At 43.5% G+C, this 27,708-nt stretch overlaps 1 protein-coding gene across 1 annotated transcript; it reads right to left on the bottom strand.

The window, feature by feature from the left end:
- Positions 1–81: 81 nt before the first annotated feature.
- LOC143338777 (ras-specific guanine nucleotide-releasing factor 1-like) lies at positions 82–27,012 on the bottom strand. Its single transcript, XM_076759491.1, has 27 exons — positions 26,211–27,012; positions 21,132–21,238; positions 19,278–19,425; positions 18,360–18,452; positions 17,104–17,357; positions 16,898–16,977; positions 16,417–16,610; positions 15,617–15,726; positions 15,049–15,167; positions 13,713–13,873; positions 13,044–13,107; positions 12,155–12,297; positions 11,863–11,945; positions 11,020–11,268; positions 8,204–8,577; positions 7,848–7,958; positions 5,860–6,030; positions 5,044–5,150; positions 4,823–4,935; positions 4,269–4,329; positions 4,005–4,111; positions 3,814–3,898; positions 3,505–3,702; positions 3,049–3,128; positions 2,846–2,963; positions 2,612–2,680; positions 82–1,935 (listed from the first exon to the last, which is right to left on the bottom strand). The coding sequence occupies exons 1-27, from the start codon at positions 26,484–26,486 to the stop codon at positions 1,843–1,845; spliced, it is 3,768 nt and encodes a 1,255-aa protein (XP_076615606.1). The 5' UTR covers positions 26,487–27,012; the 3' UTR covers positions 82–1,842.
- Between the last annotated feature and the right edge of the window lie 696 nt (positions 27,013–27,708).

Genomic DNA, 27,708 nt, shown 5'->3' with positions numbered 1-27,708 from the left:
AAAAACCCTCCCCCCCCCCCAAGCAAAGCAGTTTATGAGCTGCTGCATTTTGCAGTGTAAAACAACCACGGCAGCCTCAGACACACTTCTCCCCCTGAGAAAGAATAGATTTATTAACAAGAGGTAATCAGGAAAGAATACACTTTTATACAAAACTGGAAATACTACTCAAGCTGTTGAAATAGACTGAAAGATAATTCTCATACCACTGGGTATTGCTCACTGCAAACATTTGATGTGCCTTTTAGAGGGTAAAGATTCATGTGCAAGGGCGGGGTTTAAATACAGTACACATACTGTTCTAGATATAGATTTGATTTGAACACATGAAAGTGGGCCATGCCTGCCACTTAAGCTTTAGGTGTTTTTCTATACAAAGCCTGTAAAAAATACCTATAAATATTCCAAGAAGAAGCACAATATTACTACTGTATAGTTCCTGCTAACACATTGGAATAGACAGGATAGAGAATGTGTTACACTTACAAGTTGTTTTCAACATTTGTTTTAAAGTATCATACACAGAAAAGTTATTACAGAGTTGAACGATCATAAGGATAACACATTTCGAGGGATATGTTTTGAACACATTGCACGTTAGGAAATGCATCAGACTGCCTGTACACGGTACTGTACACAGCAAATATTTCTGCTTCATTGGCAAATCGTAGAACAAAATAGTTTACATACTTTTGTGGTATATAATCCATTTCATGATTAAGGCAAAACCATAATGCACTGGCCAAAGAGGATTAGCCGTAAAAACTATGCTCTTAGTGTCTGAGTGTAGAAGCTGGGAATTTGACTTCCTGAAGTGGCTCAATATTGGTTACATCTGCTACATACACTGCCCGGTGCTTATACTATATGTACATCATGTTGCCCACCAGGGGAGTAAGGTGATAGTAAGCAAAGCGTAAAAACCATCTCTCTGAACTGAAAACATGTTCCAGCTCAATCAGAAGTCAGCAGGTGATCGTTTACCGGTTCGACTCCAACAACCTCTAATCCTTGTCGTTTAGTGGCTACATAAAACAACAGAGCACATGGTTCAACTTCAGCCACAGCAGCAGTCCCACTTTCCACCTACATTATTTCTCAAGTCTTAGAGTCTAAATTTCACAATCTGATCTCAGATTTTTATCAACTCAAACTTCATTTTTGATCCAATTTATCAGAGCATTTGTCCTGCAATAGTCATTCTGTGTATTTACATTCAGCAATTAGTAGCTCTGAGTGTTACTGGCGGAGTCCGCCATTGTAAAATGTTAGGGATTGCAACTTTAAATGAGTGATCATGCAGCTAGTAAATTAGCAGATATTTGTATTAAGATGTATGTTTGAGGACAAACAGGCTGGAGAAATGGCACCTGTACTAATCAGGCAGAAGGTTTGCATGTGGACTCGTTTAAAGACGACTGCAGCCACGTGCAACCGGCTGACTGTGACATCTGAGCAGAAAAGTGGGAGCTGATCATCATGTGTCCGATGCGGCCACCATCTCTCATGAATGAGAGCCTTTTTATGCTGCACATTCCCATTAGGATGCAACTAACTATCACGTCTTTGCACTCATTTGTTTATTCTGTGGCTGAAAATAACTTTATCATAAAATGGTGTTTAAGACGATAAATAACATATAAATACTCTGTAACTATATAAATAAAACCTCTCTGGGCTTCTACTCAGTCTCTAATAACGATTATACACAACGAGTCCATTGGGGAGCACATACTAGAAGGGCACAGCCTACTGTGTCTAATACAAATAATAGTATATGTACATTATGATATATTGTTCCTGTTCAGTCCATATGAGTGTTGAGAGAGACAGAAATCCTCTTCACGACGAAGTTTTAGGCTCGATTCTCAGAGACGCTTCATACAGGCTCTCCTCATCCAGCGCGGTGCTGCTGTCCAACAGGTACTTTGCAACCTAAAGCAATAATGAACACAAACAAAGCAGTTTGTTCAAGACTTCTTCAGTTTCTCAGACTCAACATTTGGAATATGTTGAATGACAATGCATACCTGCTGTTAATGAAAATATACATTTCTATAGAGTTCTGTTGGCCACATTGACTGGAAACCAGCCTTTATCCACTCTCTTAATCAAAAATTGTATATTTGCTCGAGTAAATTTTGCTTGATTTGTTTCCCACGTGTGACAAGCCAAAAACCTTAAAATAAATGAATACATTTTAATCTTACTTGCTACCTGCAGCCACTTTATTCAGGTTAAATAGATGAACAAATCTAAAAACATCAAATTAATTTGCTGATTTTTACAATTTAAGCTTGAAAAGACTCCATCATAAAAAAAAAGAAAGATGCAGATGAGTTTCGGGTTCCGGCTTTGAATACCCGTTAGCCAAAACCAACAGATACAAACAGTCCTTCACACCTTCAGCTAAAGCTCTGCTAAACTCCAGCAGTAAAAGGTCGTATCAGCCCAACCACACTTAGTGAATAGTAATGGAAATATAACATTCGAAGAACTAAAATGATATTACAAAAGTCATCTATTAATACCTCCAAACAAATAATTCAAGTCTACAGCTGCTGAAAAAGTAGAATATACACAATAAAATAGAGACAGAAAATAATCTCACCTTTGGCTGATAATCAATCTTGTAAGCCGTTTGCTGAAACTGCCGTATTTCTCTGATAATGTGAGATATCTGACGACAAATGAAAGAAAATCATATAAAGTTCAACCTTGCAGGATTGTATTGTCCACAAGAGATGAAGCACACATTGCTGACAACACAAACAAAACAAAGAGTTTTGAGACCAGAAACAATAGACAGTTATTGTGAACACTTCAGCACACTGGTATTCTTTACCATTCTCATCTTGGAGAAGTTGACCAGGTTGTCCTCGGTGTAGTTGGGCGTCCCCTCCTCGATGAAGGCCAGGTCAGTCAGGTACATTCCCAGGTAGGGAACACAGGGAGGGTCACAGCTGGGGAGAAAGGGCGGCTCAGATACAGAGATACAGTACACAAACATAAAGGACCACAGCGCAGTGACCAGCTTTAGATACTCACTTCTTCAGAGCTTCTCTCAGGTTTTTGAATCTTCCCTCTGAAGACACCAGCTTCTGTAACTTGTCGATCACAGTCTTTGTCTGGAAAATGAATCATAGTGAAACTGATAATGGCAGAAGCCAGAAATGTAACATTTTTAATACTAGTTAGAAAAACAAAAGGAAGTGTGAAGCTAGAACCAGGAGGCAATTAGCTTAGCTTAGCCAGCTAGCTAGTTTAACTCAAACGGCAACCAAAGTGTGTGCTTGTGGTTTTATGGGAGTTATGTGCTGGTACTATTCCTTGGCCAAGAGAAGGACAAAAAGCCTTCGACTGTAGAACAGATAGGTGATGTTCAGGTGCCAGCTGAACTTCAGTGATTACTTGAAAATCGAAGCTAAAACCTGGAAGTCCTCCACCCCAGAGAAATATCAGTTAACTTCACTGTTGGAAGAACATGCCAGCAATGACGGATACCTGCTTGGAGACTTTGAGCCAGGTCTTCTTGAGGCGGAAGATGGAGCTGCGGTTGAGGGAGGACGTAATCTCCAGCATGGCGTTGTAGTTGTGGAGGCAGCGGCAGATGTCGGCCACTGCCACCCATTTCTCAATCACAGCCACTCGCATGTTCACATCGTCCCACTGCAGGATCTCTGTGGCGATCTTGTTGCTGATCTGCCAAAAGAAAAATACATAGTGATAATAATGACTATCTATCTATCTATCTATCTATCTATCTATAAGACACATTTATCTTTTAGTCAGAACACCAAAGTAAACACATACATCGTTGAAATGCTTCGTTGTTTTCATAATGTACGGAGTTCTCTCATTCTTGTCGTTCTTCATCCATCCTTGACCAAAGAACTCCCTGTGGAAAAAATATATATGTTTTTCAAGTAATGAACAATGAAAAACACACCAACATTCGGCAGCTGCACTCGTGTGTTGGCACACATGTACGCATGTGTACTCACTCGTATGGGATGACCTTGAAGACCAGGTGGTCCAGCAGTGTGAGCTGCTCAGCTATCTCCAGGGCAGAGTGGCTCTCAAACGGCTCAGTCTTACAGTCCTCCATGGCCTGACACACACACACACACACACACACACACACATACACACACACACACAGTGAAAAGCATTACAGCTTAAGCACAAATCGTCTCTACAGGACACCCAGTAATTTCAAGAAATAAGGGTTTTTTATACTGAAAAGGCCTTTGTGATCATTCTCTCACCATCTGTGTGATCTCTTCCAGGCTGACCTGGTTATCTCCAGGGTCCTCCTGAGTGAGAGTCCTACATACAGAAAGAGAAAAGTGCCGTTATTTGACAGTTTTGTCCATAATTGCCATGACCCAAAGAGACATAAATAGATTTCACTTGTCGGAAAGTGTGTGGCTTGACCCAGTGCACTGGGTATTCATTTCTCGCTTTGTTCACTTTAGGTTACGGGCACTTTTGGCTTCAGCTACACAGGCTGATAAAATTTAGCAGCAATACCAAATGCTGACAGGGTGGTTATATTACCCTCTTTAGTTGGGTTTCCACTCCAGTTTTGGCATATTAAACCAATGCAAATGCTTGCTTGTCCCAGAGGAACAGATCAGAAAGTGCTGCTCCGAAAAAAGAGTGGCAGGCATCTTCTTTTTGCCGCTCCAGTGGCAGCGTAAGGGTCTATTTTATGTTCAAAGAAATCGGTGAAACTTCTCTCCGTCTACAGGGTGCTGACATACAGATGTGTAACATATGACTGTATGTGCGATCAAGCGATAGTTACGAAAAAACAGACCTGATAATGTTGGCAGCTGCCTTTCTTTCCTGTGTCAGGAGCTCTGGGTCATGCATCACCTCCTCCAGGAAGCCAATTACCCGCATCTTCAGCTCTGTGTTCAGCTCAAAGTCCTGAGGAACAACAGCAGAGTCATTACAGAAGTGTTATTTTTCTTCTGCAAAGGCACAGAAAGCTGGTAAGAAACAAAGAAAACGCTCGAAGGAAAAGGTGAACTGTACCTGTGAGTGTTTGGAGACCCAGTGACGCAGCACATTCAGGACTCTGTTTGTGGCAGCTCTTCTGATGACAAACTCTTTGTCCCCATTCCTCTGGTCTGTAGGAAAACCTGGAACCAGGTTGAATAAAGTTACAGTCAAACTGAATTCCTCCACCACATAGCAACAGGCTAAACACGAAACATTATTACTTTTACCTGCATACTCATTCTTTTTACATCGTTCCTGTTTGAAAAAGCTGTTTATCTGAGCACTGAAAGATTATCAAACAGTGCTCATAACTGGTCAAACACTGTTCAATAGATATGAATGTACATTACGAGTGTTTTTGAGGCCCTGACCACAATCATGTCTGTATCCCCCTCATTGATCCTGTGATATTCCTTTAAATGAAGCAATGAAGCCGACTAGTGAATGTAAAAAAGTTGAAAAGTTGAAATCACTGAAGCAGATGCTTAAATGATGCCATAAAATGAACAAAGGACTCCACATGGCCCCCTGGTGGTCATGCTGCACTACACCACTTATGCTTTGGACCAATGACTTGACTTTAAATAATGACTTGATTTGATCTATGTCACAATCTTTCATCAGAGGTGTGCCTTAATGATGAAACCATAAATGAATTACAAAATATTCAGTTTTCTGATCAATCAAGTTTTACTAGATTTTAACTTTCGTAATTAGATTACAATAGATTACTATTGATTATGTAATATCTAAATGAGAGGGACAACAGCAGACACAGGAAGCTTCCAGATAGTCCTCAACAAGCCTCGCTATTGGTCAACAGAAGGACCATTCCCTCATGTGACTCACCTGTGCTGGCGAGCGACATACGGCGGTACTTCTCCTTGGTGGGCGTGCCTTCGTTGGCACCAGCGGTGGCGATGGCGAAGGCCGAGGCGGCAGAAAGTGCACTGCGGTTGTTGTCCAGCTCCCGGCAAGATGACACCACCATGCCATTGTTGAAGGAAAACAGGGAAAACTCTGCAAGGCGGGAAACAAAACAGAAAGAAATGAAGGTTAAAATCCTTAATTCTTCTTCATTATTGTTATCAAAAGGTTAAAGGATACTCAGACTAAACTGAGAACATTTCACTCGGACAAACACCTCTGTTACAATCCGTTCAGTGGACATTTCCAACCCGCTGGAACCGGCGGCTCATCAGGAAGGTGATCGAAGGTGATTTGATTCCTCGTGTGAAGCGCCGTGGACACATTAAGTGTGTAATCAAACCCAGGTGTTGACCAGTGGAGGGCAACAGAGAGCTGAGACAGACCCAGCACAGTGTGTCCTGCAGCTCGTGCAGTGACAGTGTACGCTCCACCGTGTCTGCCTCTCCACTCCCTCCCTTCCTCCCTGCCTTCCTGCGTTCAGCCGGGGGCGGTATGGAAGAACATGCACATCGTTGCTAAGGTACAAGGTTTCCTTCCACCTACTCACACAAGGCACTGGCTTCCCTTGTATCCAGCACCGTGGGAAGAGAACACACTGGGGATGAATTGTGCCTGACTACCTACGGGGTGGATGCTCCCTCTCTGCGTGATGCGGGGAGGGCCAGGAGGCTGTGGGTGGTTTTTATCAAGACCTTATTTGGCTATAGTTACGCTTGTCATATTCTGAAAAAAGTTTGCTATACAGTCTACTGTAGCAGGGTTTATTTAGCTCTAAGAATGACTCTTCTCATCTTTGCACCTTTCACATGCACAAGCTGACGCTGCTGGATGGTAAAAATGGATCTGATGGTTAAAATCACACTGAAATCTCAACATTATTGATCTGAACCTTTTCCTACTAACCTGAGCCAGCTGCCAATTTCCCCTTCCTTGTTGACATCTTTAAAGATTAAACCAAATTATTACAGGTGCTTTGGACACATCTTGAGTAATGAGAGTTGAAACGTTTGCTCTGTGACTACGTGTCCTAAGTTGAATGTTTCAAATGTATTAAAGCAATCGTTCAGCATTTTCTGGCTTGCCATGAAATACAAGAGACCAATACTGCTCTCATTTCCATACAGTAATATATAAAGCTACAGAAAGCTGACGATTAGTTTAGCTTAGCACAAAGATGGGAAACAGCTCGTCTGACTCTGTAGCACGTGTTCTTTTCAAACCAGGCTTAACTGTAAATTAGTGAGTTTTCGAGGTGCTTGGAGGTGGATTTTGTTACTTTTGGTCAGAGCCATTCCCAGTCTTTATGCTAAGCTAAGATAACCGACAGGTGGCAGTGGCTTCATATCTACATGTATTCACTGAAATGAGAGTGGGATCATACTTCTCTTCGAAGTCTCGGCAAGAAAGGAACTGGCATTTCTTCTACCACAGGTCTTTTCAGTGTTGTTCCACTGGACAACTGCTCTTTTTTCATTTGATTTCATTTCAGTTTAACTGCTTATTTATTATTATCTGGCTTTCTGATAAGCCACATCATGCAATCTGCCAGTTGGAATGATTCATTCAAGTGCTCATATGAACAAGTAAGGCCGGCCTGGTAATGTGCTTCATGTTACCAGTGGCTGTTGTTATTGACACGATCTATTATTGTTGATTTTATTTGGTCATATTCGCATTTGCCAAGACACTCCACTGGCAAGTACTGTATGTCACTAGCACTAAGCTACTGTCGTCTGCCAGCTCTTACATGATAATCTAAGTTACTTAACATTCTTGCCAACTCATTTGTTTATTAACAAGTGGGTTGAGAATCAAAAGTAGATCACAAGACATTCAGATTTAGAGCAGCTTAAACTGGACAGCGCTGGGTCCCAACACAATGACGGAGACACAGAGTCATACTGTACCAGAGTTTTTTGACTTGACATTCTTGGGTGTTGATGGTGACTTGGGAGGAGACATTTCTGCTTCGGTTACGTCACTCTGACTGGGGTCCTCATCACATTCCTCTCTCAGATCTGGTATAGAAAAAAGCATTTAACAATCACGAAAACAACAGCGTCTCAACTATTTAAAGGAGCTCATTATTTTTCCCTTAAGACCTCTCAAGATCACTGCATGCAAATAAACAAATAAATACAATACAAAGTTGTGCTAGTATAAGAGGAGGATGCATACAAGACATAAAAACGTCAGTGGAAAATACAACCACACTGTGAAACTCATTAAAACTGAGCACAGTCCCTCAGACAGTGATTCTGACCTTGCTTGTTGAGGACAGACTCCTCAGCCTTGCCTTCGGCTTTGGCCTCTCCGTCGTCTGAGATTTTGCTGGCCATGGTGCTGGACACATAGAGCTTGTTGATGTCGAGGGTGGTCTTACTGAAGGGTGACATGGTGGAGTGCATGCTTGCATAGCCATTGGGAGAACAGCTGAGCGCAGCCAGGTCCAGGGCTTTGCCCCCTGTGATGATGGGGATGTTGAGCGAAAGCTTGCGACGGCGGTTGGGCGAGGATGACTTGGTGATGGAGAGAGGAGGTGGGGAGGAGAACTTGCGGCTGGCACGTGGCGACGTGGGTGGCTCGCCATAGAGGAGTTTGTTGTTCTGGCTGCTGGCAAAGAAAAGCTCCAAAGAACTGCAGGAAAGGAGAGAATGGAAGAGAGGAGAGAAAGGAGTGAAAAAGACAGAAGGACGAACGTGAAGAAGAGCATCACTACTTATGAACAACACCTTTTGGCTTCTGGGTAGTTATTCCCAGTGACCTGTATAGGAGAGAGTGGAGAAGGGAGAAACGGAGATAATGGGGGTGCATGGTGCACTTGGTGTCTGTACACAGAAGCAGAGAGGGAACACATTAACCACAGGGCTCTCCGGGAGCTCCTGCCTCTTTTATTTAAGCTACATTGTTTAAGACAGCATCCTCCTTGCACTGAGAGCCACCCCCTCTGAAGGCCTATAAATAGCATGTCAAGTGACAGTGTGGGAGGCACGGGTGCTGCCAACAGCAACCAGCCCAGGGGAGGCCCACAGAGAAATGGGGAGAGAGAAACAGAGAGAAAAGGGGAGTCAGATAGAGACAGAGAGGGAAAGTGGGAGAAAGACACAGAGGTGCAGTGCAAAAAAAAAAAAAAAAAAAAAAAAAGCGGGGGCAAAAACAGTGAGACTGAGAAGGAGGAGGCGAGAGAGGAGCAACATAGTGGATATGGATTCCACCAGAGCGAAGGCTGCTGGCTGAGAGTGGGTGAATGGGAAGCCTCCAGCCCCGTATGGTGTTCGCTGCAGCCATGTTGTGTCTCCTCGCCTAAATTTACAAAACAGTAAAGGAAAGGAGATGACTGGAGCAAAGATGTGAATGGGGGAGGGAAGGGGGAGTCAAAAAGAAAATGAGAGCAAAGTGAAAAGCAAAGTGGAGAGTCACGAGAGGACAAGAGTAAAGGAGAAAAGAGGAAAGCCAAGACGAGGTAATTAAGCAGGAGAAGAGAGAGGAGTAAGACAAAAAGATGGGAGGGAGAGGAGAGGAGAGGAGAGGAGAGGAGAGGAGAGGAGAGGAGAGGGGAGGGGAGCAGAGCAGGGTCTGGGTGCAAAACACCACCATCAATATTTAATACCGTAGAGTCGCTGCAGATGATGGGAGAAAGGGAGAGAGGGAGGGAGGGAGAAGACGAGGAGAGAGGGAGAGGGTGGGGTCCTGCAGCAGAGTGAAGGGTTGCCATGGTGACAGCGCAGCGGAAAGAGGAATGGTCAGACTTGAGGAAAGAAAAATAAAAGTGAGAGAATGGAAAAGGGTGAAGAGAGGACTGAGAGAGAGGAGGAGGGGTTAGGGAGAGGTGGGCGGATGCAGGACCCAATTAACTGTGATGGCGGACAGAAGACAGAGGAGTGGATGTGTTGATGTGACCTCTCGCCGCCTCTCCCCCAGTCCCCTCTCCCCTGGACAGGCTATGATAGCATGACGGGCTGCTTATAGACGGTCCACGTGAGAGCAGAGACAAACCCAGGCACCGGGGAAGTCCCACCTTTTCACTGCACCATTACAGCGCTGTTGCTGCATCCTCAGGAGAAAATACTGTATGTCGAAATTTCAAACTTTGGTCCTTTTTCAGTTGTCACAAGCTGGCAGTGAGGTGCTCAGAGGACCTGAATGTGACAAGCCGTTTTAGCTCTGGTGTTTAAAGGCGTCCACTTAAACTCTGACAGAGGATATGCAGGGAAAGATAGAATTACAGAAACACTTCATAAAGAAGAACTACAGTAATTCAGTCACAGCTGCAAACACTGCTACAGGTCCACTGTCAAAGCTTGAGATCTGCTGGTTGATACGCTTTTTCCTGCGACTGGCTGATGCATTTCAAGTCTGTTCTGCTTCACATATACAGCACACTGATTGGCCTTGTTGTTAAAAGGTGTTATACAAGTAAACTGGTCTCCCATGCCTTCACATTTCAGGTAATGAGGTTGTTTTTTGACTGATGCACCTCGAGTTTATCACATTTAATTTGTCCTTGGAACTCGTCCCATGTTGGTTAACTCTAACAGGACTAATGCCTAGTCCACATGTACACGGGTAATTTTCAAAACGTAGGTTCTTCTATGTGTTTTGGCCTCTCGTCCACACACGAACACAGTTTTAGGTCACTGGAAATGGAGTTTTCGGAAAACTCCATTTGCAGTGCTGGCATGTAGATGGGGAAAACACAGCTTTTGGCTTGAGACAATAGAGAGATGTCCATTTGACGTCACAGTATGCACCATTATCGCCTTGATTTGTTATGTAGAAGGCACATCATGCCTTTGCCATAGTAGGATCAGACCTGTAGCCTACAGGTAGCCGCCTGGCATCTTGACAGCGCTTTTGTGTTTTCACATGCATGGAGCTTTTGGGGGTATTTTTATACAGTGCTTGTGTGGACACTTGACAATGTGTACACTCACGAGTATCCAAGACATGAAACTTGCAGTTCATAACAACATCTTCAAACTCTTCCTGTTAGCTTACAACTAAATTATGGTTAGTGTGGACAACTTCATACCAGTGAGCTCATAAAATCCCGAAGTAACTCTCTTGGAATCAACTCACCGTGCAGGGATGGCACTGATGGGCTTCTTGTAGATGGTGATGAGCTTGTCCAGCACTACGTCAGCACTGGTGAAGACGCGGTAGGAGTGGAGGAAGGTGTTCAGGAAGTCGATGGAGAGGAAGCGCAAGTCAGTCAGCCTCTCCAACAAGCGCTCCACGCTGGCATAGCGGATCTGCAGCACCTTGCAGGAGTTCATCATCTTGCTGAAGCGGATGTCGACATCGTCGCAGTACAAGCTGGTGTCCGACCTGCGTCAGAGTGTAAGTGAGGTTAGGAATTGTACTCACAGGGATTTAGCTCTCTGTATTCATGCAGCCCACCTCCAGTTAGTATACTTTTCTGGTCATGTGTGGGTCAGTGGGTAGAGCATAGACATTGCTATGGTAGGATAGTTTCCCCACCGGAAAAAAACACGTACAAAAATCCATACAATCATCAATCAGAGAGGACATGAATATGTAAACTCTAGAATGTTCTGCAAGATACAGCGTAGGAACATGGAACATGCAAAGGATTGCAGACATGTATTGTGTCAGAGTCACGGCTGAACGGCCCTGATTTTCTAGTGCTGGCTGTGTATACTGGTAATTTCTTCAACTACAACACCAAACACTAATAATTTAGATCTCCGAAGTGAGGAGATTTTAAAAACATTTGTCCTGTTCTCACTTCTTCAAAGACCTTTTTTAGGGTTAAGAGCTAAAGGTGTGAACGTGTGAGTTTGGGCTCATGTTCTTGTATTTTCCATGCATTTTTCATGTATGTGTGTAATGCCAAAGCCAGCCTCTGTTTGTGCATGTATAATGGAGTATGTGCATTCCTGCGTGGCGTCTGACTCTCACTTAATCATCTGCGGCACGGTGACTTTACTGTTTTCCTCGAAGGCGTTCATCATCAGACCATTGCAGCGGATGTTGTCAATGCACTGTAAGTCAAGCAGACAGGCAGGGAATGAAGGCTGTGTAACTCTGAGTGTAACAGAGGGAAAGGGTGAGCGAGCTTCCTCTTACTAATGATTACGTTTTGTCCCAAATTTCATTTCATCATGCTGTATGTAACATAGTGTCAGATGTTTGCAGCCTACAGTCTTAGCTGTAAGTTTCTGCGTAAACTCCCTCATCCAATGACGCGTACCTGGCTGATGTCGCTTGTCCACGCCGACTTCTCCTGTCGGGATGAAGCCACCAGGATGACGGTGTAGGGCTGGCCGTCTTTGGGCTCCACCATCACTTTAAAGTCCAGGTGCTCTGTGTCCTGGCCGCTCCGCTCCCCTTTGGCTGTAAGGCACAAACACAACAACCTTCATTTTACTGGAACAAGGAAAAATAAAGAGAGCAAACACCAGGAGAAGAAGCAGGAACAAACAAAAAAATAAAAATGAACATTCGAGCAAAGTTCAGTTTTTTTCTTCCCGTTCATGATCGAGTGGCTTTCAAAGCTCTGCTCTGCTGAGTTACTGTACAAGGAAGGAAAATCATCAAGGAGTTGTGTAATAGGGAGTCCTGCTGTGATTACTCAGATGGTGTTGCCAGTTTTGCACATTCTAGACATCCTCTGATCAATACTGAGCTCAACACTAAAAATACAAGCATTGTGATCAGTCAAGTTTTCCGTACAGAGCTTAAGATGATCCGAATTTTCATTCTGCAGCCTGTAATTTGGAAAACATGGCATGCAAAGCGCAGCACTGTTGTCCACGAAGATCTGCTGTGTTTACCTTGATTAAATCAACACCATTCAGCCAGTCAACAATTATGACTGCGATAGTTTTGCTTTAAGTTGATGATGGTGAGTCCAGAAATAATATCTTTCTAGATAAAAAGTGTATGCTTCTCTGGATAAGGGTAATTAATATGAGATTTCAAGACTGTGTTACATAATATCAGCTGCTCACAGCCAATACTTTGTGAACTATATGAAAAGAAAACTTAGTATTTCAACTACTGCATCCCAAACATATATACTTCCACAAACACAGTACATGTGCAGAAAACATTTGAATACACTGTACTTTGTAACTTACACTCGTCATCTGTCCCCTCTGGCTCCTCCATCAGTGTGCAGTCTATGAGAGAGACCACTCCATTCTGTGACAGGGTGAAAGGTCAAATACAGCTTGTTAGCAGCTAATAAACAGTGGACGCTTCTGTAGTTTGAAGAAATATTAACAAATGCTGAATTTATAAATGTCTTCATCAGAGGAATCAAACCTCTGGCTCTCTGTTAGGAGTTACTAAATGCAGCATACAATCAATGTGATGCAACTTGCAGTAAACGTTTTCAGGAGAAAAGGAGATGACCTAGATGCATCTTTGGTGATGTATAATACAACGTCTTCACTGACCTCCTAGTTTAATCAGCATCATCAGGCTACATCACCATCAATGCATCATGACTTGTATTTATACCGTATATCACTGTGTATTATAGTGTATGTTTAAACACTTTAGTGACAAATACATTTTAAAGACCCTTTTGGAATTAAATATGGAAAAGTTTGACACATACATACATAATAATTGGCTTTGTCAAACTTAACTTTTGATATTCAACATCTCACCCCACATTCAGGGAAATTGTACCTTTTAACTCCCAAATTGTTTGAATTACCATTTCTGAGAAGTTTGATCTGTTTTATAGGACAATTTTAATTTTTTAGCATCAAGTCCTCCTGATTACAATCTCACTGAACCTTAGTGATGTGAAGTTTTCCCCCGGAGCCTCGGGTGCAGATGATGAGATGTTTGGAGAAGAGGAAGCACTGCCTCTCGCCCTCTTTCTTCAGGGACAGAGAGCCCAGTCGGCCTCTCGTGATCTTTCCTTTCTCGCTCATCGGCACCTGGATCAGAGAACCTGTGGAGTGTCAGCATCGCGCGTGCACACACACACACACACACACACACACACACACACACACATACACACACAGATGAGAATTTGTGATTTGTTCAACTTTTCATACTGACTTTGACCTTGAGCTTATAACTGAAGTCTAACCTTCGAGGACCTTTTATGGGAATAATTAAATGATGCTCCCTCGAGTCCAAACCCTTGAATTATTATGAGTGGATGGTAAAAAGACAAATGCATGAATGTTAACTCCTGTTGTTTCTTTGTGTGAATGCTCAAGCTTCTGTTGTCTGTAGTTTGCGGTTACAGTAAAATCTAAAACACGCATGTGTTTGTGCGTCAGTCACATTCTGTTCACATGTCTGCAGAGATGGAGGAAGGTGTCGAACATCTGCATGAGAGTACATGAGATGCATCACAACAGCAAAGGCTGCAGAGGAGACGTGTGAGGATGGTGTTTAATGTATGTTGGAGAATAATAAATGACTATAACACATTCCTACCTTTGTCAGGATAACAACCGCCCCTTAGGTTTATTGTTTTGCACATTTAAGACTGTGTAGGACGATGAAATCCATCGCAGGTGGTCATGTCTGTCTTCTTCAGTTTTATGTATCAGAGTTCACATTTGTGCATTTGTGTTTTGACTTTGCAAGTCACCCTCTAAGCTCGATCATGCAACAGTTGCTGTGAGGACGCTGTCATACAGGAAAATGTTGATTACAGCTCATAATACCAAATATTTTCCTTTTAAAAAACAGATTTGCAGTTTGAAAGTTATGCTGCGTGCAGTGTTGTTGAGAAATGAGAGTAAAGTAAAGAGTACTGGGATGCATTACTTTTGTTGTTGAGTAATTCATACAGTCATGTAATTATTTTTTCAAGACAAGAGTTTTCAAGTAAATTGCCCAGCGCTGTTTGGATAACCTTTCTTATGGATTGTGGGTTCAGATGTGGCATCCTTAATTAGATAAATTAAGCACTGCCGTGAATAAATTAATGATTTTCAGTGAGTGAGGTGTTCATGTCCTCAGTGTTGGTTTATTGTCTTCAGTGTATTTGCTGTCCATAAAGTTAGCAAACAACCCAAAATAAAAATCAACGTTTATGACTTCAAAATCATCGGAATTCCATGTTTTCAGCGTTGGTGTTTTAATCCGACCATGAAACAAACTTACCTTGTCTAACAAATGTCTGGCTGGTGTCCAGCAGCACTTCACATCCCTCCACAATCATCCTCTCGATAGCGAGGTTCTTCCTGATGTTCTCCGTCTCACTCACTTCATCATGCATGATTCTGAAAGGACAACAAATACTCACAAATTCATGCCTTCAATTCATTGCTAATAGAGTACAAATACACAAAAATCATAGTATGAATCTGATAGATTTCCCTGTATTTTGTATTCATACAAACCAATGCTTTTGATCTGATCTCTCTGATCTCTAATCTGTTTAAAGGACTCACAAACAAAACAAAACGCTTACAGTAAGGTTACATAGGTACTATAAACTAGGACAGGTACACCCCCAAAAACTCATATATAGCAACATAAATACTCAGAATATTTCCCATTAGCAGAGTATTGAAATCGTCTCTAACCACATGTTTTAAGTCAGCTAACTAAAAACTGGGCAAAAATTCTTCTTTAAAGCCCTCAGAGCTCTAGATCCACGTTTCCTCGAGTTGTAAAACACAGTATACTGGAGAACACTTTTGATTGCTCGACTGACTGAAAGATCTACCTGGAAAGTTCCTCCAGCTTTGACTTGGCATAGTCCAAACTGTTTCTCTCCACATGCTCATGGGGGGTGTGAGCCAGCAGCTCATGCAACGTCAAGATGTAACGAGGGATCTGAGAGAGAAACAGAGAGGTTTGAACCATTTGTTGGAATGATGACCTTTTTGTGTTAAAACACATGCAGGTCAAGATGTTTAAAGCTGTCCAGAAAGCAGCATCACGCATGTTGACTCTTAATGACTTTGGACTGGTAATCAGTTGGTCATGAAGCCTCTCTGGGGTTTGCCTGAAAAGCATAAATATTGGCTTGGAAATTAATAAAATGTGTCACTTTAACTATAACTATGCCTTCAGCTTTTGCTCTCTTTCACTTGAAAACATCAAACATTTTCAATAAATATTCCATGAAACACTGTATATCCAGATTAGAGCAAACCAGGATGACAGACTTGTCCAAAAGACGTGTCTAATTTTGAAAGATCCCAAACCCAGCTGCAGAAATCTCACCAACAGTAAATAAATACAAATGAAACGAACTGGCCTCCTGAGGTGATATGGAGTTATGAGACATTTTGGCACTGTGCAAGATTCCCATCAGATTTGTAGCTACTAACATGAGTATTTCAAAATAATTGATACAAAAATTGGATGGAAATAACATAGTTTATGGACGTGTGTTGGAAAAAGTACTTTACAGACTTAACAAATGCCACAGAATAATTCATGAGACTGTGTGTGTGTGTGTGTGTGTGTGTGTTGTGTAATAGTACTGCATTCGTCCACACTGTGACACTTGAATCTTACCTGAAACATGGGGTAAGTGAGGAAGGTCTCCAGTGTCCTCTCCTCACAGTCGGGCTTGGCCTCGTACTGCTTCAGCAGCTTGTCGAAGTCTCGGTTCTGTTTGCAGTGGGCCAGGATCTGCAGGCTGTACTGGTGGTTCCTCACAAACTCCTGGTAGATGTTCAGCATGGGCAGCAAGATGTCGAACAGGTCAGCTGTGAAGAGGAGCACACATCTTCATGAATATATGCAATAATGATAATAACACAACAAAATGATTAACTGTTTTTACTGGTATTTCAAATACAATGTTTGGATGCTGTAAGTGGCACAAGTCAAATTCCATTAAACTGGGTTGGTGGCAAAAGTCTCATTGGTAGAAATCTGAAATATCTGTTTTTCGTAGTATTTTTCATAGCGCGAAAACTTAAAACAAACCTAATGTTGAACTGTGTGTGTGTGTGTGTGTGTGTGTGACCGAGGGGTCGTCTGTCTCTCTTACCCAGCACCAGCGTCGGCCAGCTGGCTATCCTGGCCTTCAGGCCCTGGTAGAAGATCTGATGGAGGAACATGATGGTCTCACTGATAAAACAAATAAGCAAAATGGTGGTCATGAGCTATTGTTTCTCCTTCTTTTGTTCACAAGTGCTGGCAGCTCCCACTGTGCCGAGTCACACCACTATCACAACCCGTCTCACCACCAGCCACCTGTTAAGGAAGATGCTGCTGACATCATCGTGCGTGATGGGCGGCTTCTTGGAGCTGGCGGCCATGCGGAGTGGCCGCAGGAAGTTGTTGACCAGGATGTGGAGTTGCTGGACGTATTCGGCCTCGGCCTCGAGCATGCTGAATACCACCTGGTTCCTCTTCCTCATGCTTTCAGCGTGGGGTGAACGGATGTAGTCCTGGATGATGGTTTTCCATTTCCTGCGGCAAATCCAGCCTCGCAGGAAACTCTGGACCTGTGATGACAAGACGTAACACACAAAGGTTTAGATACCCATGTTTGTTTGTGTGTGTGTGTGTGTGTGTGTGTGTGTGTGTGTGTGTGTGTGTATGCATGTATTTATTACATTAAAACAGTATTTCACTTAAAATGAGGTCCGGAAAAGTAAATTCCAATGAAGTTACATGTCGCTGTCACTTCACATGTAAAGTCTCACTTAGTGTGGACCAAAGCAAAAGCCACAGATGGAACCTTCTTGGTAGTAAGAGCAAAGATCTCACACGTCATAAGGTGAAGAGGAATTTACAAATGCACCTTTGCTCAAGTCAGACTCAGATCTCTATCTTGAAGTTTGTCACCCGGACAGGACATGCTTGCAAACAACAACCTGTTATCTGATGATTTGACAAAGGAAGTCCAACATTCACTCCGCTTTAAGCTCTGTTTGGGTCTCCACCAACCCCCTCCCTCTTTAGTCGCTAAATGTTCCACAATGTTCACCATCTGGTAGCTAAATCTGTCCAGAGAGCAAACAGAGAAGGCCAGAGAGGCCAAAGCACTGAGCTTCAAACACTCTGTAGAGTTGGGCGTAACTGCAGAATTATTCGTGATAAATATCTGTTGGTTCGTCACCACAGCTTTCGCAGCTTTAAAGAAACTGGCTTTCCAAAACTTTCCAAACTCTCCATCTTTAGTAAGCAGGCAGCTGCCTCAGCAGAGCTGACCACAGAGCTGAGCAGGTGGTTGTGGTGGATGCGGAGCTCACTGCTATTAAAGCGTGAGAGAGTGTGAGCTTCCCTGAGAAAATGAAGGTTAAAAATAAAGCCTGCAGGCGCCCAGAGATGCTGCAGCGTTTGAAAACCACACGCATCCCGGCTGGAACAGGTCAAACTTTGCCTAAACCCTCCTTCCTTTCCCCTCTCCCACTCTTTTTTGCATTATGTTAGTTTTTCTTGATGAAGAAAACAGCACAGTGAGTGGCCTTCTTCTCCACAGCACCGAAACATTGAGATCTCACCTTCTTGATCTTCTTGATCTCGGTGTCATCTTCACTGGGAGGGACCTCCGGATTTGACTGGATCTTCTCATTGTCCTTGAGCAGAGCAGCGATCTGAAATTCAGCACAAATCAAGCATTGCACTGGCTGAGCGGGCTAAGATGAGTATACTTCATACAGCACGTAGCTAAAATCCTACTCGTGGTCTTGGCCATGTCGTGTTCTCTCACTCCTTTCTGTGTTTCTATTATGATTGTTAATGATTTATTCAACGCTTTTTCATTTGTTTTTTTTTGTTCAACTTTGTCACCGTCCATTAGCCGGTTTCAAAGACTTCATACGAGAACTAACTGTGCCAGCTGCATCAAAATGTGTCCTATTTTATTTTATTCAATCCTTTTTCATTTACTCCCATTAGAGCGACACAGTGTATGAAAAAGAATAGATGGCTTTTAATAAAGGACTGAAACTGAACAAAACAACCAAAAAACCATTACTACGAAACGTTTTAGCAGCTCAACAGTTGATTATTATTTTCTGGTGCAGACTGCAGCATCACATATAATAGAAGCTGATTCATGCATATTGAAACATTCAATTGAATAGGAGCTATCCATTAGCACATTAAAGAGAGATGCATTTGATCTAGTTTAGACTGAATAATTAGGATACAAAACACTCAACAGCACTGCAGGGTCTCTAACGGGGACATCCCGGGCGCACGGTACGCTACGATGCTTGACGTGAACTCACAACATTGTGCTTTTTAATCTGCGTCCTGACCTTTGTGCTGTGTCCCCTTTCTGTCTTTATCCTCTGCTTTCACTTCCATACTTTCCCTCTCTGTCTCCGCTGTGTGCCATACAGTAAGACAAAACACACACACACACACACACACACACACAGGTATTACGAGCATGAAACTACGAAGCAAGTTACCTCTGATTTTAGCCGCTCTATCTCGATTTCCCCATCCTCTATCTGTTGTCGAAGTTGCTTGGCAACCGTTTTCTCCGTCTCCACTATTTGGAGTAGATGGAGATACTTCTGCATGAGGGTCTCATGCTCTGTAGCCAGGTTCCTGTAACTACACACACACACACACACACACACACACACACACACACACACAGACATTGTAAGGACCTCATTAACGCATGTTTCATGGGCTCTCCATAGATTTATCAAAGCAAAAAGCAGACCTCTGATCAGCATGTGTTTGAACCACAAACCTTACATCCGCACTGAGCGTCGGCACTTACGCAACCAGTTCTTCAAATACTTGCGGGCTTAGCAAGCCATGTGTAAAGGCCGCTTCTGCATGAGCTGTAATTCTGTACATTACACAGTTCAACAAAGGGCTTTAGTCTCATTTGATTCAACAACATCTTGTTAAACTGGAAATTTTAAAATGAAAAATATGGCATCCAGACACCAGAAACCTCTAAAAAAGCTATATGATGAGATGTAGATACAGATTTTCAATGCCCTGCTGCGTGTTACATGCTTACAGGCCAACTCATTCCTGTACAGTAAGTGCTGTTGCCTCGATGGAGCACTAATCAATGTAATCTTCAATGAGTCCAATCAATTGACCTTTCGCCATACAAATGCACACTGCTGACATTCAGAGTGTTTGTACTGCTTGGCTTTCATGACCCTCTTCTGTCTCAGAAACTTAAAGGGGCATTTTTGCTCATTATGCATCACACATGTTCAAGTCTAATAATGATGCATTTCATTTAATTAATTCTTTATGATATTCCTAAAAGCCTCAATAATAATAATAATAATAATAATAATAAGAAGAAGAAGAAGAAGAAGAAGAATACTAATAATAATAATAATAATAATAATAGACATCCACAAAACAGTCCAGTGGAGGGAGTCATAAAAGAGCTTTCACACCAAAAGGACAGGTTCAACATTAAACAGAGCAAAGCCATTATTTCCAACGGAGAGAGCATCTGCACTCTCACAGGAAGCTGCAAACTGCATGGACAGTCCATTAGGTTGTGTGGCAGAGTTTCAATTAAGTTCAACCTTGAACCCACAGGCGCTGACCGCTACATTGTGCATCCAATGAGACTCTGACATTGACGGGAAGCGGACCGTATGGTAGCGATAACGTTACAGTAGAGACGAATGGTGAAAAGTTAATTTTGTGCATCGCTGAATTCACAAACTTCTGTAACTCTCTAATCCTGCCAGGAGGCGAGAAAAAATCTGAACCCTGGCCGAATATGCCAGAGAGGAAGGGAATACCTGATTTATCAAATGAATATTGTGCTGCTGTTGTAGTCCTTAGCATCCCTGTCAGCTGTTCTGTGCTGCTTTATTATGCACCCACGTAGAGCCAGGCCACATTTACTAATAAGCTAGCTTCCCTGCAAACTGACATTAGCAGTGCATTTCTCCTCAGTCTGTGGCTCTTGTGTTGTGTAACAGGCTGCTGTCTGGCTCAGTGTGAACGTCTGACGGCAAGATTTGATTGGCTGTGTCAAAATAAGTCTCCACCTGAGTAGAAGGTATTCATTAGAATTAATGCAAAACTAGGGCACACTATTACAAAACCAAAAAATACACAAAATACGCATGTGACCTACAGAGCAGATAAGTCTGTCGCAAAGAAAAAAAATGCTCCAGTTTTGGTGATTTTAATGCCGTCTCATAAATTAAAGAATTACATATTAATCCATGGGTTGGTGCAGTTTTTCAGCCTGACTCGTTTGTCTTATGGTGAGGTAACTGCTGAACGTGTGTATGCATGTGAGAGGTCCTGAAGAGACGTACCTGGCCTGTGTGATGGCAGCCACCCACTCGTCACAGTCCTTGACGTCCTCTGTACGCAGCTCCAAAGCCTTCTGGTTGTCATGATTGAACGTGACAGTGAAGTAATACTGGAAAACAACGTCATAGAAAGAACATTTGTTCAGAGCGTAATGCAACAATGAGACGTGAGAATAGAGTATTGAAGAGTTTCAAAGTGAAAGATGTAGAACGTGTCCTTGATGGACTCAAAGGGAAAACCTCACATGGTTCGTCATCATTGAGCAGCTTTTTCTAAAACCCATGTTTTGCTGCAAACCAAAGTTGCGTGCACACACACACACGCGAATGCCCGAGCGTGAATTCATGGAAGACAGAGAGCCTGAGGGAAAGGTCTTGAGAGATTCATTGCAAAGCCTCTGTGCATTCAGTCTGTAACCTGGCAACTCACCTCTGAATTGGTGGAAGCCTCTCGACTGACGCCGTGTTTTGTTCAGTTTTGTTTTGCTTTGTCCCGACGATTTGGCTGCATTGTAGTGACACAAGCACCTCTGGGTCCTCACCCCTTTTTACTCCCTCACCAATCATCTCCAGTGACCATAAAGGCTCGGTTACGGCAATTACGGCAAATGCACGCGGAATTGTTTTCTAATAGGCTTATCAGATAAAAATCCTCAAATCAACAAAGTGGTGGTCATTGCAATAATAGTACAGACAGCCTGCTTGTGGTAGAAACACATCAAATTATATAACACTGATGCATTGTAAATAGACCCCCACAAATCCAATATATTGGATTTTTTTATCCCTCCCAAATGCCAAGAGCAAATCATTTGTGAAGGGGAGTAATGTTCCATATTTCCTGATGAGCAGCAGAATGGGCCTTTGTCAATAATGTGCTTCCCATCTCTCGCTTCCTGTGAGCTGGTGTGTCAAGCTTTTTAGGCAGCTATATTTAGCTCCACGTCACTCCATTTTTTGCCACGGAGACATAATCTCTTAGTAAGTGAGACACCGTTGCCTGTAGTAAATCCTTGTTTAAAATCTGTGAACAAAAAATATTGAATTTCATCTGGAGTAGAGAAAAGGGAGAGAAGATTAAACACATTCACTTATGTAATGGTGATGATAAAGATGGCTTCCAATCACTAAACTTCAGAGCAATTTTATCTGTAAACACCTCTATGATCCATTTCTTTTAATACAGATTCCTTTTCACGCAGCCCGCCATTGTTCAAAAGAGTGTTGGTTTATTTTTTTCTTTTTTGCTATTATACACTATTACACATGTTCCCATGAAGAGCTGTACAGCTAATGCTCTGTTTGGGGTCATGGAGACCTCTTTAACCGAACGCACCTTTTTTTAATTTCAGGAGAATTGCTTATTATGAGCTAGTGACATGTCTGAGTCTGCTACAGAAAATGACACCTTACTTCTGTTTAGACTGCAGGTGTAAAACACAGTTAAGCACAACAGATTTTTATATGCTCTGTGTCTGTGATTAGCGCTGGCAGTACTTCGTTACTATGCTCCCAAATCCCCAAACAAAGTCGATTTGCCCGTTATTGGATCAAGAGTTTGTTCATCAGAGGTGTACGTCTAAAAAATACGCAATGTCTGACTAAGATAACAATAATGTACATATAAAACATGATTTTAAACTATGCTTTATAGCAATTTCTGTATTTTGTCTTCATTAAATGTGCAAATCCACTTCAACACTGTTCAACATACGTTTGTTCATTGCATAATTGTTAAACTGAGATTAAACTCATCAAACAGGAAAAATACATTAACAGGCTCACATTTCAGAACAAGTGGAAACACGTTATTACTGATACCCCATAGTGCTGAAGACATAACTGATGCATGGATAGAGCCAGTCAGTCCCTGTCGTGGCTCATTTCTGGTCACAGATGTTGTTGATTACATTAAACTGGCCACAGTCATGCTGCTTATATAAAACTGCTGGCTGCATCATCAACACTTTAAGATTATACTAGAAATCCACGGACTGTAGATTCAGAGAAAAGTGAGTTCCACTTCACCCCCCCCTCCCCAACAACGCCACCAGCCCACCTCACATGGCTCATATGCCCATATTCGCTGTACTTGCTAAGTGAAGCACAATGCCGAGGCATGCTGTTGCACATTTCGTTGGCCCCTTCAAATGCACTTTTTCAGATGCAAATAGGGGTTGCCATAGTAACTGTGGGCTTAAACGTAGCTCGCCTTCTAAATGGGGAATAAGAACATTTAAAAAGTAGAACACGGCGAGGAACACAATGCGAGCGCAGAGACAGACGGAGCGGGAGGGAGAGAAAGATCTGCCTTTTTGAGGAGTGAGGTCTATAAAAAGCGCTGTAGCCCTGCAAGGTGGCAGTTGGCTTGGCATCTATTCGCTGCATTGTCCCTCTCCCTGTCACACACAGATAAGATCCAGCACTAGCCCCGGCCATCCCTTCTGCAGCGCTGACACACACACACACACACACACACACACACACACACAGACATACAGTACAGCACATGCACGGACCGCCACCACCACGCTCAGCTGAAATCTGTTGTAATCTGCATATGTAACGGGTTTAATGTCAGAAACCTACAGTAGCATCGCCTCAGATGACCTCTGCAGGCTGCTCATTGACTCGAGTGTCGCTCTTTGTTGTTCCAGAGTGGGGAAAGTGAAAAGGAAATCTGTATGCCCTCAGACACCTGGTGCATTGATTACTCTCTCTGTCCTCATTTCACCTTTTATAGATCGACATCAGGCTATGCAGGAGGACACAGTGGGGCAAATACATGCTCGTGCAACGTGGCATGATTCACACTGCAGTTCTCACACGTGAAAAGCACGTATTTATGTAAATACACGTCAAAATTTGATAGATGCTTTCACACATGTATACATGCACATATACATGTAGAAACGTGTGGAGAAATAAGACAAAGTTCAGAGAATTTATTCCTGACACATATTATGTAAAGGGACATGTGCTGAACAGAAGACTGTGTTATGCTAATTGAAGGCTTTCATGTTAATTTAATTCATTGTTGAAATAAATTCACCGGAGCAGCCTGCATGCACAGCTGTCATTGCAAATGTCACTCAGTCCATATTTTGTTCCGAGAACAGAGCGTGCCTCTGGTCCTGACGTGGTTTTAAGGGAAGGGGATTTACAGTGAGGGAAGTTTCATAGTTTAAGTTACGAGAGTGGCCAACGAGCCCGCGCCTTAACAGCAAAGCAGGTTGTTTGTCAGTGTAACTCCGAGGCGTGTGAGCCATACAACGAATATAAGCCTTGTCTGATTCTACGTTTCTGGACTGTGACCCCCCAAAAAATCCACTGCATGACAAAGAAGCCGTCTGGGGTAAAATAAACATGTGTTTACTTTTCCTGAACTGTCTGATTCCTGCTGGCGCGTCTGTACGGCGCCCTCTTTGAGACACCCATGCTAATCATGACAGCTCTGCCAACAAAGAGCAGAGGGCAAGTGTTTGAAGAACATGACGTGACAGCAGAGATCAGCACCGCGGACAGCGACGCCGGGGACAGCTGATGGACACAGACAAATACAGCAACTGTCGCAGCCTCTGGACAGCAGTCACTCATTATGAATACACCCTGTACTACTCGTCCACGGACAGCAAAATACATGTAAACATTATAATTACATCAGCTTAAAAGCAGACAACCTACAGTGAGATACATCTTCATCGACAGCTTTAAATAGAGAACGGCTAAAAGTTACATTTGGACAGATTTTCTTCTACAAGAGTGCACAATTGTAGTTGTGGCTTCCTAAAACTGGACAGTTTTTTAAGCTGGGTCTCCATCGTGTACTAGCCTGCCATGGTGGAAACATGCTGTGTGCTGGTGTGTCAAACCAAACCTTGTTGCCTCTCATTTGCTGTGTCAGTTGTGTTGGTATATAGCAAACAGTCTGCAAGTCCTACAGTCCAGGATCTGGAACATCAGTGGAACAAGTGACCACCTGTTTGCCTCGTACACAACGACTGCGACGACTGAACAGGTGAGATGACCCATCAGGTTGACTTTTGACTTCATGAGCTCTGCTGCAGGGACAGCAGAGGACACTGCAGTCATAGCTCACAGCAGCTTGACCACCTCTCCGGCTCTTCACTGCTTTCATGCCTCAAGGTTTATGTCTTCCAGCAGCAGCCTCCCCAAACCCTCCAAACTGTCTCACAAGAGGCTACCATGCTGTCCCTGAGATTGTGTCACACTGACATATATGCATCAAAAGAAGGCTGGACATTGTTTAGCCCTCACACATGTTAATCCATGCCACTACATGATCAGGGAATTAAGACGCATGAGGGATGTAGTGAGAGACAAAAACATGCCTGGGACATATTTGGCTGTCATTCATGGCTGTCGTTAACAACCCCGTGATAATGGGAGAGCTATCAAATGAAGCAAGCCGCTGTGAACCGGGGAGACGCAGTTGCCAAGGTAGGATGCTATTAATATCAAGACAAGGAATTAAATCAATACGTCAAAACGACAGGGAAGGGGGCAGCTCTCCTCCGCAAGATGGCAACCTGCAAAGTTTGGATGCTGTGTAAGTTTACTCCCTACATATAAGCTGCGATCCCTGAGCCTGAGAGATGTCTAAAAATACAGGCTCTTATGTAAAAATCAATGCGCTGCAACACAGTTTAGGATGGAGGAAAAGAGGTGGAGGGAGGTGAAGTGGTGCCCGTGTTTGCAAAGTTTGCACAGAGAATGAGGCTTATCCCGTTGACTCTCATTTGATGAGTTACCTTTGAGGCAAGCTGCGAAGCTATTTTAGTGCAAAATCGAGACAATCAATCAGTTAGGATGACGCCATTACGTAACACCGAGCGTCAAGTGAACATCTCCGGGACACTGTTGGCGTTGAGAGGGATAAAAACAGAAACTGTGTCGTTTAGACAAAACACCTCCTCTCACGAATGTCGCTTTAATGGATGAAAGCAAGTTTTCTGCCATCAGGAGAAACGGCGAGCAGCGCGTCCGCCCGCTGAGACGGATTACCTTGACAGTATCAGCCAGTCCGACTGATGGGAGCTCCTCCTGCGATCGATATCTTACCTGCTTCTCTAAGCATTCCTTCGCGGACAGAGACGGTTTCGGTGACGGTGCCCTGTCACAAACACAGCCCTCCAACAGGTACAGTCCGGAGGGGCGTGAGCTGGAGTCGTTCTCGAAATAAAACAGCATATTCTGCAACAAGGCGAACCACTTTGAATGCCATTTTGTGTTGTCCGAGCTCTTCTTACTCAGGCAACCTCGCCTCGTCCCATCCTTCTTCGCCAAAAGAGCCAGATAGGTGATGTGGCCATCATTGAGTCTCATCCCTTTCTGCATCGTGGCTGTGACTCCGAGAGGAATCTGCGGGGATGCCTGCGGATTCTTACATGTTCTTCTCCTCAGCGCCTCCGAAACACAGTCAGACTTGGTGGGCAGCAGCCCACTCCTGTGTGCCCATCCACAGTTGCCACACTAATGTCTGCAGCAAGGAAAGAAGAAGAAGAAGAAGAAGAAGAAGAAGGTGCGAGAAGAGAGTCAAAGTAGCGCATTGGACTGCACTAATTCCACAGTGCGATAACACAACAGCAAACCCGACGCCGTCTTAGAAAAGCCTTCCTCGTGAGCCCGAGCCGCTCATGATGAGGACTGAGGTGTCCCCGTGCGCAGCCGACACACACGCGCGCTCACAGCATCCCGCTCTCACTCAGAGGGGGGAAGCGCGGTCACGTGACGTGTCCCCGGAGCAGCACCTTGGTCAGAAACTCCGAGGAGCGACAGAGGAGGAGAGAGGAGGAGAGAGAGGCAGCTTCTACACGCTTTCCAGGCCGAGAAGACACCCCCATCCCCACAACACACACACACACACACACACACACACACACACACACACACCTAAAAACCAACACGCCCTTCTGACAGGAGGTACAGGAGGTACGACCCGGGATCCGACCCGACACACAAACACACTAATGATAATGATGACGATGATGATGATGATGATGATGATGATGATGATGATAAAAATAAGAATAAGAATAAGAATAAGAATAACAACCCGGGCCGGGATCCAGACCCAGGATCTGACCCAGGACACACACACTAATAATAATAATAATAATAATAATAATAATAATAATAATAATAATAATGATAACAGCTGGGTGGAGTCGGCTTGAGTTAAAGGCGTGAATAAGTTTTTCAGCATCCGACCCGAGATCCGATCCGACCTGGTACCTGCCCGGATCCGACCCGTGACAGAACCGGAACTTTCCCGGGACTTTTCCCGGATCGGTCCTGTCAATGTCCCAGGAAATTTCCGGGTCGGTCCCGGCAATGTCCCGCGAAATATCCGGGCCGGTCCCGGGTAAGTCCCGCGAAATATTCGGGCCGGGCCCTGGTAAGTTCCGGGACTTTGCAAGGATCCGACCTTGGATCCGACCAGGGACCGACCCGGGACCAGACCCTGGATCTGACCAGGAACACACACACACACTCTAATAACAATATTTTTATATTTTTAATAGTAATAATAACAACACGGGCCGGGATCAGTGCCGGG

This window comes from Chaetodon auriga, chromosome 1 (genome assembly GCF_051107435.1).
Source record: "Chaetodon auriga isolate fChaAug3 chromosome 1, fChaAug3.hap1, whole genome shotgun sequence".
In the NCBI taxonomy this organism is placed as follows: Eukaryota; Metazoa; Chordata; class Actinopteri; order Chaetodontiformes; family Chaetodontidae; genus Chaetodon; species Chaetodon auriga.
Note: the sequence above shows the minus strand (reverse complement) of the source record. Positions and strands in the feature narration are given on the sequence as shown.

Coding starts and splice junctions, on each gene's coding strand:
- LOC143338777 (XM_076759491.1), bottom strand. CDS start 26,486: ATGCAGAAAGGGATGAGACTCAATGATGGCCACATCACCTATCTGGCT. Junction 12,298..13,043: donor AGAGGGGACAGATGACGAGT/GTAAGTTACAAA, acceptor TGTGCCTTACAG/CCAAAGGGGAGCGGAGCGGC. Junction 3,129..3,504: donor GGCTCAAAGTCTCCAAGCAG/GTATCCGTCATT, acceptor TTCATTTTCCAG/ACAAAGACTGTGATCGACAA.